The 14,739-nt window shown below is 43.8% G+C and overlaps 1 protein-coding gene across 1 annotated transcript in view; it reads left to right on the top strand.

Moving 5' to 3' along the window:
- The first annotated feature begins 4,012 nt into the window (after positions 1–4,012).
- MSN (moesin) overlaps positions 4,013–14,739 on the top strand; it is a 79,845-nt gene continuing 69,118 nt past the window's right edge. Inside the window, exon 1 of the mRNA XM_059384660.1 lies at positions 4,013–4,260. Within this exon, the coding sequence (XP_059240643.1) occupies positions 4,249–4,260 (12 nt within the window). The 5' untranslated portion in view covers positions 4,013–4,248. The remainder of the gene's footprint in view (positions 4,261–14,739) is intronic.

Genomic DNA, 14,739 nt, shown 5'->3' with positions numbered 1-14,739 from the left:
CTCAGAAAGTTCTAAGTGATGGGATCTTTCAACTGTTACCATCCAATAAATGGGAAGGTGAGGTGCTGCTTTATCTTAAGTATCTCTGTGATTCAGTACTGTTCCCTATCCAGTTCCTCTCTGGTATTCTCTCCTGTACTGTTGTGTCCTCTGAAGGAGAAATACCATTTAGAATGCAGAAGCTTCTTTACTGCAGTGAGTTTAGATCCTAGGGGTGGGAGGTGATTACAAGTCTGATCTCATTTCTCTCTTGAGTTTGGCATAGTCTTTCACATACATCTGCATCATGCAGTTCCTGCTTTCAATTTATTTGACTTTGATATCCATATCTGCTGCTGTTCCAGAATAGACCTAGTCCCCCAGGAATCCTGAACCTTTCCACCTGGACCCCATGTCTGGCTCTAAAGCCCAGATCTTTTGCATCTCTTATTGCCAATTAAGATGCCCCAGGCTTCCATGGGCTCCAGGTCTAGAATTTTTCTGTACCACCCTCTGCTCATAACTGGCCCTCACCTACATTTACTGCTTGAAAAATACTTGCCTATTCATCCTTGAACCTTCTGAATTTAGATCTTTTGAAAATCTGTCTTTACACCTTTGACTTCCCTCACCCAGGGTAGCCAATATATGTTAACCCTTATTCACGTGTCTTCTTTTTATAAGCAGGGCATAAATGTCATCATATCTAAACCCAAGTGTCAGGATTACTCTGGCCACAGGAAGATTGAGATAACTTTCATTTCACAAGGGATCTTGGTAGGAAGTGGGGTGTGAGGGAGATAAGACATTCTGGTCATATAGGTATAAAGGGTCTTACAAAGAAGTAAGAAACGAAGATGTGTTTTTCTGGCCATCTTGAAAAAAAAAAGAGACCCTCAGCCACTTCCACTTTGCTCTGGAGATGGGGAGAATACCTAAGATGGGTCCCTCCTAGCTAGAGGATTTTAACTGTAACCTTCAAGCAATATCTAGCTGCTTCACCATAATCACCATAATCAGCTTCTGTCTGGTGAAGTTGAAGGGGGTCTACTTTCCTTGTTCTAGCTTTCAAAATTTCTTGCTTATATTATCACAACAGCTTAACTGACTTCTTTGTCTTCTCTACTATCCCTGAATCCATTCTTTATACTTATTGCCTGATCTTGGGTAAGTTCTTTCCTCTTTCTGATCCTCAGTTCCCTCAACCTGAATGGAGGCTGGACAAAATAGTTTCTGACAGTCTGTGCTTTCCTACTATTTTTCAACCTTCTCCTGCCCGAAGGGCAAAACCTATCCTCTCTTGGCCCCTCTTTCCATCAAATTACTTAGCTTGCCCACCCTCTGATCTCCCTTCCTCCTTCCCTATTTGGACCCCTGTGGCCCTTTTCCTTTTAATAGTGTGTAAAGCTGCTTGATACTCCCTAACCAGCTCTCTCTTGTGTGTTATAGAAGGTGTTGACATGGGACATGGGGAATGACACACGGGGGTTTCCACTTTCTAGAATGGATAATGACAGTTGGAGTCTTCAAACAACTTCCCTTACCCCTTTAAGCACTTAGCCTAGTCTGAGGCTCTTGTGGGATTTAATAAATGAGGGAATCAGTGATTCCTGAGGCCATGGTAATGTCAAGGAAAGTGACTGGCTGCTCTTGCTATCCCTGCTGCTGAGGCTTTCTGGAGAGTGCTGCTCTTCCTTAGAGGGTCAACTGCTCAACTTAAGAAAATAGTTTGGGCAGGGAACTTTTTTTTTTTTCAATTCTTAATACATCTAAAGCATCTAATTTTCATTTTTTGAATTTATTTTAAGTTCCTGTATAGTTAAAATACAGTGCTATATTACTTTCAGATGTACAATATAGTGATTCAACAATTCCATACATCACCCAGTGCTCATCACAAACAAGTGTACTCCCTAATCCCCATCACCTATTTCACCCATCCTCACCACCCTATCTCCCCTCTGGTAACCATTAATTTGCTTTCAAAGAGTCTGTTTCTTGATTTATCTCTTTATCTCTATTTCTTTTTACTTTGCTTCTTTGTTTGTTTGTTTCTTAAATTCCACATATGAGTGAAATTATATGATATTTATCTTTCTCTGACTGATTCATTTCACTTGGTATTACACTCTCTAGCTCTATCCATGTCATTGCAAATGGTGAGATTTCATTGCTTTTTATGGCTGAATAATATTCCACTGTGTATATATACCACATATTCTTTAACCATTTATATGTTGATGGACACTTGGTTTGCTTCCATAATATAGCTACTGTAAATAATGTTGCTATTAACATAGGGGTGCATTATACCTTAGAATCAGTGTTCTTGTGTTTTGGGGGTAAAAATTCACAGAAGTAAAATTACTTGATGATAGTGTAGTTCTATTTTGAACTTTTTGAGGAACTTGCATATGTTTTCAAGAGTGGCTGCACATTTGAATTCTTACCAACAGTACAAGAAATTTCCTTTTTCTCCATATCCTTTCCAGCATTTGTTGTTTCTTATGTTGTTGATTTTAGCCATTCTGACAGGTGTGAGGTGATATCTTCTTGTAGTTTTGATTTGCCTTTCCCTGATAGTGAGTTGAGCAGGGAACTTTGTTTACCCTAGCACACATCAATGAATCTTGGGAGCACTGAGGGAAACTGAGGCACACTGATTGATGCACATTGTTGAGTTGGGAAAGCAAAGGAGCAGGAAATAAGACTGCTGATTCCTGAGGGCAAATGCAAGGTCAGTTCTTACGCAACCCTACTAGACTCAATTTATTGTTGTAGGGATTCTACTACCCTTCCCATCCTTTTATAATGTCAGAGTGGGAAAGGACCTTGGAAGCCCAGGAATCCATTCTTTTCTTACAAAAGGGGAAACTCGAGTCCAGAGAGGGGAAGGGACTTCCCAAGGCCACAAAGTGGTCACAGAGTGAGTTAATGGCAAAGCCTCACCTAGAAGCCAGGTGTTCTGACCACCCTTCTCAAGTATCCATTTCACTTCACCAAGTTGGCTCATCATCCTTGGGGTATGTAGTGCTCTACATTGTAAAGGATACTCAGACCATACCTGCACACTGTTGCCTATGGATAGGAGGAAAAAGAACTATGATCAGTCACTTTCAAAGTAAAACTCAAACTTATCCAGTTAACTGCTACAGTCTTGAATTCTATTGTCTTGAGATTCTGTGACCTTGAAAGAAGTAGAATGATTTCTGGCAAACACGTCTCCAATGCGTGGATTGAGGGTGCATCCCACCTGGGAGATTACAGCCTTATCAGAAAGGAAACACATAAATCATGAATGTATTGGGGGGAGGGAATAAAGCATCAAGGCATTGATTTGAAGAAGATGAAGACCGGGATTTGAAGGAAGGAAAATGAATAGAGAACAGATACAGAGAATAAGCCAAATTCTGTTGAAAACGAGGATTGAGTAAGAATGGGGTGGGAATATGATGGGAAAAGGGATACATAGAGCTACAGAAGAGAACGACTGAAGTGTTGGAGGAGCTGAGGCGGTGTAGCCAAGAGAAGAGAAGTTTCAGGGGGACATGGGATCTTCAGAGCTCTAAGGGATTATTAGGGAGAATCGGGGATTTGTGTGGCCACCGGGAGCAGAGCGGAAATCCCCAGGGCAAGTCACAGAGTAAAGAAGTTAGCTATACGCAAGGACTTTCTGAGAGTCAGTGCTATCTTGAGAGGGAACAGACACTTTTGATAGGTAGTGAGCTCCTCATTTATGGAAACTTGCAGTCAAGGGCTGAAAGCCTCTGCCAGGGTGCCGCCCAAGGTCGGGCCTTGCTTGGGGGTGGGGCCGGGCCGCCTGGATTTGAAAGGGTGGGGGCTGCGAAAGGCGTTGGAGAAAGAGTAGGCCTGTGTGTGCGTGTGTGTGTGTGCGCGCGCGCGCGCGTGTGGTGGGGAGTCTCCCTAAGAGTGCCCAGGCCCAGCCTGACCCCCAAGTGGCTGGTGTGGCGGGGCTGGGCTGGGCGGGGCGAGGCCAGCGGCGGGCAAGAAGGCGGGCTCGAGGGCGGGGAGCAGAGCGGAAGCCCAGCCACATAAAGAAACGGGCGACGCGACAGGGGCGGCTCTTTCCTGGGTGGGGTTTCTGAAGTCGTGGCCCGTTAGCAGGAAGCCGAACAGTTGCCCCAGCGCTAGAGAGGGACCCAATCTGAACCTCCAGCCCCCTGAGTCTGTGCTGTCTGTACTGTGTTCTCAGCGCTGCCAGACAGCTCCTAGCCGAACTTTATCAACTCTGCCACTTTTGCAGTCACCATGCCTAAGACGGTGAGTACAGGGGATGTGCGCTGCCGCCCTAGGGGCTCTAGCAGACTCTAGTAACCCTCTGCTGATGGTTATGGGCTTGGCCAGCCATCCGCCCACTCAGAACGCCGCGCAGTCCGCTGAGGCCTGTGTTGGGGAGGAGCGAGAATGGAGTCCTTGTCTGGTGAGCCCTCTTGTGTGAGTGGGTACCAGGCTAGAAGTGGACAGGGCGGGACCGGCCTCTTTCTCAGATTCCAGTTTCCGGCGGCATGTGGGATGAGGCAGTAGGGAAGGTTCCTTGGGGACCCCGAGGTCTCCTCTTGCTCCTGATGGTCTGCGGGGCAGGGGAGGGAAACACTTCCTCCAGTTCAGGAATTGGCGCCTTTCTGGGGACAAGGCTGCTTTGGTCCAGGAGAGTCCATGGGAAAGGTGTAGGAAGTGCAGTGGGCTGATCCAGCACCCTCTTTCACCTTTCTCATAGTCTCCCCTGGAGACTCCATATGTTTTTGACTATTAGAGGAGAAAGAGTTGGTGGAGGAGAGAGTTGTGGAGGGACTCAACAGATGCTGTTCGCTTCCATCCAGGATCACTAATACTTCACTTGGAGGAGGAGGTCTTTACTTTACTTTACTTCCTAGTGTGGAAGACTGGTTTCTTCCTCTCTCTACCGACAGATTCTTGCCCTTCCCATTGCTTAATAGTTCTCTGTCTCCTTCTATCCCATCCAGATTGTTCTGTAAGGTGTGGATTCTCCCCGGTAGGGCCACACCTTTCTAGAATGGTGGTAGCTTCTAAGATTTGATCTCCACCCCGCTGGCTGTTATGAGAAGAGCAGAATCCTCCTGGGAGTGGGGCCTATAGGGAGGCCGGATGCCCAGAAGGGAGGGGCATGGGAGGGGTGTGCCTGAATAATGAGTCCTACTTCTTTTGTGCAAGTCATACCAAGAGGTTTCTGGAGCCCTTCTCTTGTTCAGGAAGGCCTAGTGACCACCCTGGCTTGCGTCCTTAAGGCCAAGAAGCTTGTGCTTGCCGATCCCTCTCCCTAGAGGATTGTCTGAGCCTTGTAGTGCTGAGATAGTGACTAGTAGCCCTGAGAAGGTCCGAGGGTCCCTGGAGGAGAGAAGTGGGGGGCTGGTTCATTGGGTGTATGCTGATTTTGGTTGCCACGTTGCTATAGTCCAGACTTTCTGCCAAGTCATTCTTGTCTTTTCAAAACCCTATTAGAAACACCAAGTTTTCAACAAGCATGTGCTTCTACATTCTCTCTTTTTAAAATTGCTCATGGTTTTATGACATGGAGTTTTTCCGCCTCCCCTAATACACATAAAGTGACAGAGAATGGTTTTGAAAAGAGAGAGGGAAAAAAAAAAGCCCACTGTTTCTGCCAACACAGAAGATTATAAAGATCCTTACAGGAGACTCTTCTTCAGTTTATCTCTCTGTGGGTGGTTTTACCTAAATAGATAGGTGGATCTCTGAGAACAGACTTTGCCCCACAATCTCTCTTCACTACTGGCATCCTTCATCCTCAATTCTAAAATATCTCACCTTTAAATACAACTTGATGGGCCTGGAAATTGTCTCAAAGTTGCCTTAACCATCCCATCTCAGTCAGAAGTGGTGAAGAAGATAGCCTGGTGATCCTTTTCCTGGGCTTTGAAAGAGCCTGGAGAATGAGCTGTTTGAGGTCAGGCCTAGGGTACTGAAGGTACCTGAATACTGAAGGTATTTTTATGCAGATTGTCTGAAACTTGAATCAGATTGGAAGGAGAGGGCTGAATTTTGATAGTCTGAAAGCTTTGGAGAATTTTCCATACTGTTCAGTTCAAGGAATAGTCAACTTTTAGGAGAAACAACTATATCATGCCTATTAAGACCATAGAATCTTGACCTGAAAAGGACCTCTGAGACTCTCTAGTGCAACTTTCTTCCTCTCCCCACTCCACTATTTCTCTTTTAACTAATGAGGATATTGGGCTTACAGAAAAGAACCTAAGAGTACATGGTGACATAACCAAGACTGGGGCCCAGACTCTTTGATGCTTATCTCAAGGACCCTTCTTTCTGCCTCAGTGACAAGGTTCTTTTTTTTTTTTTTAAATATTTTTTAAAGTTTTTTATTTTATTCATTTGGCAGAGAGAGAGAGAGAGAGAGATCACAAGTAGGTGGAGAGGCAGGCAGAGGGGGAGGGGGAAGCAGGCCCTCCGCTGAACGGAAAGCCCAATGCAGGGCTCCATCCCAGGACCCTGAGATTACAACCGGAGCCGAAGGCAGAGGCTTAACCCACTGAGCCACCCAGGTGCCCTGTGACTAGGTTCTTGAAGTTGAGTCCTCTCCCCTGCCCAAAGCAAACTGCCCCTGTTCTTAGGACTTCCTGGTCCTCAGATAAAAGGAGGTAGATAATTCAGACATAGTGACGTTGGCATTTGGTGGTCTCCTGTTGAGAGTTGGGGGTTTCACAAGGTGCCTCCTGTTACTTTTCTCATTCCTCATCCCAATGCTGAGGCATCCAGGAGCATATACTAGTTCACTGCATGCCAGCTAGTAACTTTAATGGAGGAAGAAAATTCCCTATTTGCCGCTCCTCCTTCACTAGTTAGGCTATTAGGCTATTTCTGGATTATGACAGATAGGGAAGGGTAGTGGAAAAATCAAATCCGTTCATTCATATGAACTATGTCTATAGTCTGTCCAGAGTTGGTTTCACTTTTACATCCAATTGTCTCCCTTAGTCAACCCAACCTCTGTTAAATCTGTTAAAACATGCTTCTCTGTACCCTCTCCCTGCCAATTCTTGGATTCTGTTTCTAGTTGCCAGTTTCCTAAGTCTGCCAGAATGAAGAAGCTTATTTAACTGACATCTACGCTTTCTGCTAAGACAGTTGTTAAAAAAACAAAAAACAAAAAACAACTTTTCCCTTCTCTGCCCTCTTTAAATTTTTTTTAGGTCACAAAGTCTTTGGGAGTTTTTGATCTCCCAGAAAGAGATTGTTTTGAATTTTCAAGGTTTTCTTGAGTTTTTGATTTGTTAGAGTTGAAAAGGCTCTTCACAACTGTCAAGTCTAACCCTTCTAATTTATAGAGGGGGGAAAATGAGGCCCACAGATAAGGAGGACCTGACCTAGAATAGTATAGCACATCAGTAGCAAAGCCAGAACTTGAATTTAAGTCTTAGTTAGAGTATCAGTTTGGTAAGATCTTTTCAATTTGCTGAATTTTTAACCCTAGCTCAGCAGGTCAGGGGGAAGGTTATCAAATGATTGTTGATAGGACCATCCATGTGTGCAGATGTAGCATCCACCTCCTTAAAGTATTTGAAGGCTTCTGGATCTGCATTCAGCTAAACTTTAACAGGGACTGTGTGGACTGTTTATTCTCCTGCCATTCCTAGCATTGCTTGAGCCACTCGAGTGGCACTGAAATGGTACTTTGTGAATAGAAGGAAGAATCTCAGTTTTTAACTCTTGAACCAACCCTGCCTACAGACTTCAGGGTAGGGCAAAAGATTAGGAATGGAAGTTATATGTGAGAGAGGGCAGCTCTGGATCCTGCATCTCTCCACCCCTGTTTCTCCAGTTCATTCAGCCCTTTGTGGAAGCATGGATGATAGAGCAGGAACCATCTTGGGGATTTTCTTTAGGCAGTTCCTTGAACGGCCCTTTGGGCAGAGAGGTGCTGGTGGGGTAGGAGGACACTTGAAGATATCAACTAATCTGTACTTAGTTTTGTAGAGGGGAAAGTTTCTCTGTGAGTGGATGACAGAGGCAGTACTGACCACTACTCTGCTAGCTCTCCATTATTATCTAGCTGCCTATAACAATAGCTTTGTTTTAGTGGAGTTATTTTTATTTTTTTCTCTTCCCCCTCTTAGGAGAGTGCTTTCCTGGATGGTGAAGTGATATTTAGAGGTCATCCATCTGGTCTATCTCGCTGACTCTAAATCCAATTCTATAGATGACAGCTACACTTATTCTGAACTCTGTTCTGCTAGTGTTGCTTGGCAACAGTCTATGTAGGCTCATCTGTATCTTCTTGGGAGTCCCCCTCATTGGAATTTCCAGACTCATGGTCCCCAGAGAGGAGAATATTTGGCTACCACCACAATCAGGGTTGGACCTTTAATGGCTAGAGTTGATGAAAATTGGCATTATTACAGGTTGGGAACAGTGTGTTTCTGATTTTTCAAAGATAGAACTGAGTTTATTATGTACATCTTTCCCAACTCACAGTATTCTTTCTGCTACCACTCTTTCTGCGCCACTCTTCTGCCTCCTCCCCAAAAAGAGTACAAAGATGGTCTCCTTTGGGCCAGTCTAGTGGTCAAGAGGTGGTCTTGTCGTGATTGGCTGGTTTTGCTATTCATCCCTCCAAATTCATGCTTGATAGAGCTGAAAAACTTTTCAATTTTAGGTTTGGATTTGTGGTATAGGAACAGTCACTTGAAGGGTAGCTCAGGACTCCATTGATTTGGAAATTGGCAAATAACACTGACCTGGGAATTTTTCTTCTTCTCTTTCTATGTAGGAAGATCATCTTCCCTGTCCTCAATAAAGTGATCCAAATGAAGTAAATATTTAGACAAATCCTTTCTTTAGGCTCTCAGTCTCTCCCAATTTGTCATGAAGGAATTGTAAAAATAATAAGGACACTTAGGGACTTTTCCGGTACTGATATCCTTGAGAGCCTTGATGATACACTTTCAAGCCTCCCATTTCTATGTTTTTTCCTTCAGAAATTTTTTTTCCTCAAAATTTGAGTGCCTTCTATACCAGGCAGTGTGCTAGGCTTTGCTGGGAATACACAGTTCATCAGCACTTGCTAGAATGTACCTTCTTTTTCCCCCCACACCTCTGGAGTACTTTTTTTTTTTTAAGAATTTATTTATTAATTTGACAGACAGTGCTCAAGCAGGGGGAGCAGCAGAGGGAGAGGGAGAAGCAAGCTCCCCGCTGAGCAGGGAGCCCATTGTGGGACTCGATCTCAGGACCTGAGCTGAAAGCAGAGGCCCAACCATCTGAGCCACCCAGGTACCCCTGGAGTACTGTTTTTTTTTTTTTGGGTGTTGACTTCAGAATGGAGTTTCTAGCTTGGGAGTTGGTTTGTTTCATTAGTAGCTCTAACAGAAACACTGGCATGAGCCATAGAGCAAATGACCTGGCCTTAAACATTTAGTTCTACCTTTATGTTTTAGGTGGGGTCAGCAAAAGTCAGAAAAGGGAAGTGATATGAGTAAATAGTAATAAGGTTGGGACTAAAACCCAAGTTGGCTGGCCCCCAGTGTAGGGGAGGACTTTTTTTTTAAAGACTCATTTATTTTAGAGAGAACATGACCTGTGCTGAAATCAAGTGTCAGATGCCCACCTGACTGAGCCACCTAGGTGCCCCTAGGGAAGGAACTTTTAAGGTCTGCCTTCTAAGTCGCACTTGGTGCAGGGTGCTCAGTGTTTCCTACCTCTTTGCTGGGGGTGACTTGACCGTAGTGTTATTATGGTAATGGGAAGAGCAATTCTTTCTGAGTGTTTAGAGCTGACCTCAGAGGTTATATGGAGATAGCTCAGGCTCTGACAATGCCTTTGGGACTGTAACACTTACCAGGAAGGTAAATGTTTTTTTGCTCTGTTTGCAATGAGTGGTAGAGAACAGATGTATGTGTTGAAGGGAAGAAGAGAACAGTCTAGCCACATTTTCTTGCTTGAGACTGGGCCTCTATTCTCCTCAAAGTCTTTATGGATAGGGGTTATTTCTTTTGTGTATTCATAGCTAGAGGAGTCGGTCATCTTGTCCAGGATCACATGAAGTTGGAAAGCAGAATTTGGGTTTCCCAGTTACTAAGTTAGTGGTCTCTCACTAACTTGCCTATCTTGGAAGAATGACTATTCACCAAGGTGACACAGACTTCCAGAGAATTGGTTCTGTGGTGATTAAATTAACAAGATGGCTGCAGCAGAGTTCCCCTAAATAGCTTCTGCTGTAGCAGTTTTCAGTCAGTGGGTGACTCAGTTTTTCTGGGGCCCCAGAATGACTGTTTTCTCTTCCTGCTCACTCCTCACCCACATTATTGCTTTCTCTTTGCCTTCTTAAATTTTGAGTTCTGACATCTCTGTATCTGACTCAATGCTCCAGCTTGACCTGTTCCATGAATTAGGAGAACATTATGGTACTTTGGTCGAAGTAGTTGCTGCTGTAGCAGATATTTGAATTCAGACTGGAGTCTCCAGGCCTCAGCCCCTCACTACTCACCTCTAGGTGTTGTAGGCCAAGCCTAAGGTAGGTAGAGAGCTAAAAAAATTCCTTTTCGTGACTTCATAGAAAGGTAGCATAGAGTAGTGGGGAAAACACAGCTTCTGGAATCAGACTGCTTAGACTCAAATCTGAGCTCTGTGACCAATTAGTTGTGCAGCCTTGGGCAATTTACTTACCTTGTGCCTCATTTTCCTCAACTGTAAAGTGAAGATAATAGTAGTGCCTATTTCATAGGGTTGTTCTGAGGCTTAAATGAGGCAATTTTTGTGAAGTGCTTAGAGCTGTGCCTAGCATCTACTAAGTTAGATGCAAATGTTTGTTATGATTACTTATGGAACTGAACTATCATATGCCCAACGTTGTGCCAGGTATAAGAAGGGTAAGAAAGAAAGCAGGCAGTTGTATTCTCACCATTTATTGAGTGTTTACTAGGTACTATTTACTATGAGAGAAACAAATAAATGAATGGAGCTGCCTTCATAGATCTCCTATTTAATTGGAGATTTAGGGCTAACTCACTTAAAAACATTTTGACAAAAATAAATTTTACATGGCATTTTCTGTAGATTTTGAGAAGAAGGGGGTTTAATGCGACATGAACAGGGCTTTGAAGGAAGTGTATACTTGGGAGCAGGGACTGTTCTGAGTGGGAGAGGACGTGGTTTTGGCACATGGATGTAAACCCTAGTCCAGTGCTCTCTTGAAAGTGATTTTGGGGGATTCTGGGTGGCTCATTTGGTTAGGTATATGTCTTCAGCTCAGGTCATGATCCCAGGGTCCTGGGATCAAGCCCTGAATTGAGCTCCCTGATCAGTGGGGTGTCTGCTTCTCTCTCTCTCTCCCCCAGCTCATGCTTACACTCTCTCTCAAATAAATAAATAAAATCTTAAAAAAAAGAAAGTGAGTTTGTCTGAAATGAAGGAATCATTGAGGTGTTTCAAGGACAGTGACAGAGTACCTGTAAGCATAGACCAAGTTGCTCTTTGTAAGGTCAGTTAGAGCCAATAGTTCTGAAGGAGTTTGTTGGGGAAGACTTCACCTTGGGTTTTCTAGAATTGGGTGAATTAACTGAAATAAATATTGTTGTCTCTGTTGCCCATGTAGATATTTTGTGTGGCAGAGTATCAGTCAGGGCCTAATGACTAATCTGAGATGGAGTTGTAGGACGGGGGTCAAGGTAATAGTGTAATCTATTTAAGTGTCATCAGTTAAGCTGTACAAACCTTTGTGATCTTTGAGGGTGTTTTAAAAAATGTTTTATTTATTTATTTATTTTAGAGTATGAGAGGCATAAGTAGGGGGAGAGGCCAAGGGAGAAAGAGAGAATCTCATGCAGATTCTTCACTGAGACTGGAGCCCACTGGGGAGCTCAATCTCATGATCCTGAGATCATGACCTGAGCTGAAATCAAGAGTTAGACACTTAACAGACTGAGCAACCCAGGCATCCCACTACTATCTTCAAGGGTTTTAAGTGAGCAAAACTCCTCTCCAAACATCCTTGCTGATATACCTGGGAGATTAATAACTCAGAAATTCCTATGCCGAGAACAAAAGTCACTTAACCTCTTTGCTTTTGAGGCATCCATTCATCCGTTGAAGGGTGCCTTTGAAATTTTCTTTTCTCTAACATGAGACTGTCAATAATAACAAAAATACGTAACCAGAGTAGATCAGAGGCCTCTTCCTCAGGTTTCTTACTCCTCTTGGCACCTGGACCATGGTGGATCTGGAATATGCTTAGTGAGAACATCTGGTAATTTGCTTCAGAGTTATGCTATACCTCTCTGTTGGTACTTGAAAAGCTGCTCCAGAAGAGCCTGAGGGTGGGCTTGGGGAAAACCTCTTTTGGTTATCTTTCTCTTTGCCATAGCCTGGGCATTTTCCTAAGGTTGGGAGTTTGCCTCCTGGCCTTAGGCCAGTTGCCAGAGGAAACCAATGACTAAACGCTTCCTCCCTGTGACGTCAGCTTTTGGAACCTTTCCTGATGATTCCTTACCAGTCAAGTATGCCTTATTTGGTATTTTCCCCCCCTCAAATGCCCTTTACCACCTCAACTAGTCCCCTGTTCTTTTTTGCTACAGAGAATGCCTTTCTCAAGTTTATGTAGTGCCACCTGCAAACTTTTTTTTTTTTTTTTTGCCTTAGTATAGGGCTTGCTTAGAGTGGGTGGTTGAGGCTCTTTGATGGAGGTGAGGGAGAGGTGGGAGAGAAGAGAGAAGGATGGGAGAGCTCTGGAATAACTGTGATTTCTGCCTTCATTTTCTTTCTTTCTTTCTTTCTTTCTTTCTTTCTTTCTTTCTTTCTTTCTTTCTATCTTTCTTTCTTTCTTTCTTTTTTTAAAATCTCTGCAAGCTCTTTTGACCCAGTCTGGTCACCTCTGTCTAGCTTCTTATTTTGATCTCTGACAGCCTAGGTAGTCCTGCTTAACCTAAAAAGGCTCAGAGTGTTGGGGGAGGGTGGGGTCATCCTGGCCCCCTCAGCATCTTAAACTATTCCTTTGGAGTAGGTAAAGCCTTCCAGTTAATAAATTCTTTGTGTGCCCTTTGTATGCATAAGCTTCTGACTTGGCTCTCCTGAGTGGAATGGGTCTGATGTCACTCTGCCTCCCATCCTCAGTTCTGAGTTTTCTAGCCCTAGGTTAAAAGAGCTGAACTTTCTGACATTTAAACCTTGACATACTGTCTGGGTGGTTTTTTTCTTAATGCTTTTTAATAGAAATGGTGCAATGAAAAAAATAGTATACTTAAAAAGGATATCTGCTTCTTAGTCTCTGCCTGTGTGACCTTGAGCAAGTCATTTCTGTGGGCTATAATCTTAATATCTGTTTAAAGAGAACATTGGTTTTTCCTGAAATTCTTACTATTTGTGCTCAATCTTTAAGAAGATAATAAGGCTTCTTGGAAAGAGCGTTAACAAAAGAGAGAGCAGTGACTATTTGGAGAAGTTGTCCTTTCTTTACAATGACACTGGGAACATTATTTTTGCCCCCAACTATCCATGCGTAAGTAACCCTCTTTATTTCAGTGAGCTCTGCTTATATTAGGTTTTTGATCCACCTACCCCAGAACTCACTGTGGGCATCCTGGTTTGGAGAGACAACTGTTGGCTAAGTGCCTTGGGTGGGGCCTTGGAGCCCAGCCTGCAAACCACAATTGCTGGCTATTTTAGGTCGTTGGTGAATCCAAGAAGAATAGAAGACCCTGGAATTGGTCATTGTTCCCCCAGGGAAGGGGGAGGCGAAGAAACAAACCAAAACTGAATGCAAATGAGATTTGACTTCCTTTACTCCCTTCCTCCACAACATCCCTCTTCTTAGGGCTATGAAGTTGCTTTTGGCCAAGTCTTAAATTAAGACCTTAAAAGGAAGGTCCCCTTCCTTTTCCTCTGTCTGAGTCACTGATATCTATATTGCCCTTGCATGGGGAGAGCTAGGTGATGTGGGCTTGGGAGGAATTTTTAAGGAAGATTGCCACATGCCTGGTGTTGAGCCTTCAACTGGCCCTGTATTTTGCGAATATGGCTTTCTTTGGTGTTAGACCTGTGGATCAAAAGAGAGTATTTTCTGAATTTCCCATCAAGGCCTAATGGGCTGATATGGCATAAGCAAGTTCATAGAAATGATGTGGTCTTGGCTGGATTTGTTTTCACCCATCTTCTTCTTCCTCTTTATTGACATTTTGTATAGTTATTATTTATGAATAAAGGATATCAACCACCTAGGAGTTGTCCACAAATTTGATCTTCACTTACCCTGAGTTCCCAGTAGGGAGGTTATAATAGAAGTATTTTGGTGTTTGTCTTCCTTTGGGAACAAGTTCCTAGACAGCTTAACTGAAGAAGACTTAGTTGGGTAGAGCTAGGTAGTGCTTTTGGGTGGAAGATTCTTCCTCAAAATTGGGCTGAAATATCCTCCAGGCTGTGTAGGAGCTTTCTGCTGGGTACAGCCACCTTGTTGTCAGCCTTTCCTTTCTAGAGACCTCTCAGGTGGTAGAGTAGAATAACTGTTCATGAAGAAGAGTAAGCAAGCAGGTGGATGAGTGAGAAGGGGAGAAGGAAAAAGAGGAGACAAATGGGGGCGCCTGGGTGGCTCAGCGGGTTAAGCCTCTGCCTTCGGCTCAGGTCATGATCCCAGGGTTCTGGGATTGAGTCCCGCATCTGGCTCTCTGCTCAGCAGGGAGCCTGCTTCCTCCTCTCTTTCTCTCTCTGGCTGCTTATGATCTCTCTCTGTCAAATAAATAAATAAATTCTTTAAAAAAA

This window comes from Mustela nigripes, chromosome X (genome assembly GCF_022355385.1).
Source record: "Mustela nigripes isolate SB6536 chromosome X, MUSNIG.SB6536, whole genome shotgun sequence".
Lineage (NCBI taxonomy): Eukaryota > Metazoa > Chordata > Mammalia > Carnivora > Mustelidae > Mustela > Mustela nigripes.
This window is presented reverse-complemented; position numbering and strand designations above follow the sequence as displayed.